Source organism: Octopus bimaculoides, chromosome 7 (assembly GCF_001194135.2).
Source record: "Octopus bimaculoides isolate UCB-OBI-ISO-001 chromosome 7, ASM119413v2, whole genome shotgun sequence".
Classification (NCBI taxonomy): Eukaryota; Metazoa; Mollusca; class Cephalopoda; order Octopoda; family Octopodidae; genus Octopus; species Octopus bimaculoides.
Genome location: NC_068987.1, coordinates 34,843,703 through 34,846,624, shown reverse-complemented (window position 1 = coordinate 34,846,624; position 2,922 = coordinate 34,843,703). Strand labels below are relative to the sequence as shown.

Here is a 2,922-nt window from a genome sequence, read left to right as displayed (position 1 = left end):
CTACTACTACTACTACTACTACTACTACTACTACTACTACTACTAGTAGTAGTAGTATTAGTAGTAGTAGTAGTAGTAGTAGTAGTAGTAGTAGTAGTAGTAGTAGTAGTAGTAGTAGCAGCAGCAGCAGCAGCAGTAGTAGTAGTAGTAGTAGTAGTAGTAGTAGTAGCAGCAGCAGCAGCAGCAGCAGTAGTAGTAGTAGTAGTAGTAGTAGTAGTAGTAGTATTAGTAGTAGTAGTAGTAGTAATAGTAGAGATGGTACCACTTGCTGCCGTAGAAGTTTTAGCACCCGTAAAGCAGTAAATTAGAAGAAACAGCCAAAAAATCGGAAAAATCTGTATGAAAGTAGTTGAACCGGAACGTGTTAACATGATCAGTATTTTCTTGTACCGATAAAATACGTACCTATCAAATACTAGAGTGGATTTAACCAATTCCACATAACCTCCACACGAAAATGACTGTTTTCATTTCTGCTTTATTTGCTACACCAGTATTGGTGATATTGGAAAAAATATGTCCAATGAATGAATTGATGCTAACTACGTTTCAGAACCGCATTATTATGCTATGTTTCCTACAATTGTTTCTTATAACGTTTCTATTACTAATACTGCATTCTTTCCTATCTCTTTTTAGATACAAAGAAGATAACATTTGAACGAATAAGAGATACCAGCCGAGAGAAAGGAAGAGTTTGAAGATATTGTAAACCATTCAAACAAAGATAGAGCAGGTCAATAAAGCATATATATATACACCAAATAAATAAACAAACAAACATAGATGATGAAATGATACATTCAGTGAAAGAGATTTAAGTCTTTGCAGCTATTGAAGGATACTTACAGAATATATTTTTGAAAATTCTACGAAGATACGATATTCTTAACGGAGTTTTACTTCATTGCATACAACTGAGTGATGTCCTGTGGGAAGAATATTAATATATAGTTTTTGATCATATATTTTTTAGCATTGTCATCTTTCACTCCTTTTTTCACGTCTCAATTGGAGTTTGAGATGGATTCAATTTCAGTGACTATAAATTAGTATTAGTATGCTTTATTCTCTTTACCCCATACAATATAAACAGAAAAACAAATCCAGTAGTCTACAAAGACATACTCAGTAATGATAACTGCAAGGATATATTTCTTTGTTAAAATTTTTGCATCACTTACCCTTTTTGACAAAGTTTTATAGATAATGAAAGTTAAATGCCTTCCCCGATTTGGTGATAAAAACACAGCAGGCTTAATACGTGTATTATGGAATACTGAGAAACGGGAAAAATAACATATATAAATCTGTCTATATCTATCTATTGAACAACATATATATATATATATGTATATATATATATATGAACAAAAGTAAATATTTATTATGAAGTACCTTCAAGTGTCACACCTGGGAACATTTGTTTGTTCTCCAGGAATAATTTTACGCAGAGCCATGGCGCTGTGTTCAGTATCAGGTATTTTTGGTTCAATTCTATTACTTTCACTGAGCTTTAGTTTCCCAGATGAACTCTCTGAACATCCGCTTCATTCTTTTGACAATAACGTACGCAGAAAATCTACGGGGAATTCACATCTTGGTGGCTTGCATTCAGTAAGGAAATTTACACGTGTTGCTATGTCAAGCAACGATTACGATGCACGCGCCAATCATTTCCAGCAACAGCATTCAAATGAAACTAATTCCACAGTATTTCAACGTTCACGCCTAAAGACTGGTGTGTCTCAGCAAAGTATAAATTTGCTGGAAAAAGATGAAGTTAACGTCACAACTGAAGTGGGTATAGTGCCTAAACACTTTCAACAGTATAATAGTGCATTTCTAGTTGTAATTGTATGTAGTCATCCAGAAAGACTGGAGTACCGCCAAGCAATACGGGAAACATGGGGTTCATCTAGGGGTCAAGAATTTCATGTATTATTTCTAACTGGTAAACACGAAGATCCTTACTGGAATGCATTGATGGATAAAGAAAATGCTCTCCACGGTGACATCTTACAAGTGGATGTCATTGATAGCTACAGAAATTTATCTTTGAAGGTAATTGGTGGCCTATGTTGGATAACAGACAGTTTCCAAAGTATTGATTACGTCATGAAAACAGACGATGATGTATACATAAATGTTTGGTATTTATTAAAACTTTTGAGAGAAAAAGTAATAAGTCAACGGCAAATACTTGGGGCTTTGTCGATAATGTCCCCCGTAAAAAGAGACCTGAGGGATCCGTGGGGTGTGAGATTCAGTGAGTTTGCCCCAAAGACGTACCCTCCCTATGTATCTGGAGGAGCATACGTCATGTCACAGAAGGCAGGTAAGAAATTATGTGTGGAAAAATGGAAAAGACAATCGCCATTTATTCATTTAGAAGACGTTTATGTAACAGGAATTTTAGCACAGGCAACAGGCATAAGCCATGTGGCACATCCAGGCTTTTCTTTTTGGACAAGTAAAAAGGCTAAGGCTGCCGATATTGCCAACAACAAAAGAGTGTCAAGTGTTAATATGACACCCGATCAAATTTACAAACTTCACAGACAATCGAACGCTTTACTTGTAAGTACCACATCATCGGTAAATTCTAAGAAAGTTGAACGCTGAAGGGAGTTAAAAATTGTGCATGGCATATATGTTTTGTGTAGGCTGCGGTAGGAGGAGTTCGTCGGAATAAAAACAATGATAATAATAGAAATAAATAAACTGAATCCTAATTGATCACCTACGAGCAAAATGACTTAGAGGTGAAAAAGCTGTAGTCAGCCGGAGAAAGCAATGAAGAACGTTAAATGAATTATAAAATAACAAAAATGGTGGAATATGTGACGTCAAAGATGGCGCTATAAGCAAACATCCTAACGTAGCAAGATTATAAATATATACATGTATACATATATATAT

General features: G+C 35.1%; 1 protein-coding gene across 4 annotated transcripts in view; it reads left to right on the top strand.

Moving 5' to 3' along the window:
• LOC106868402 (beta-1,3-galactosyltransferase 1) overlaps positions 1 to 2,916 on the top strand; it is a 266,263-nt gene extending 263,347 nt beyond the window's left edge. For all 4 annotated transcript variants that reach the window (XM_014913635.2, XM_014913636.2, XM_052969497.1 and 1 more), the window contains one exon: positions 640 to 2,916. In XM_014913635.2, coding sequence (XP_014769121.1) covers positions 1,390 to 2,625 — 1,236 coding nt within the window. In that variant the 5' untranslated portion in view covers positions 640 to 1,389 and the 3' untranslated portion in view covers positions 2,626 to 2,916. The remainder of the gene's footprint in view (positions 1 to 639) is intronic.
• Positions 2,917 to 2,922: the final 6 nt, after the last annotated feature.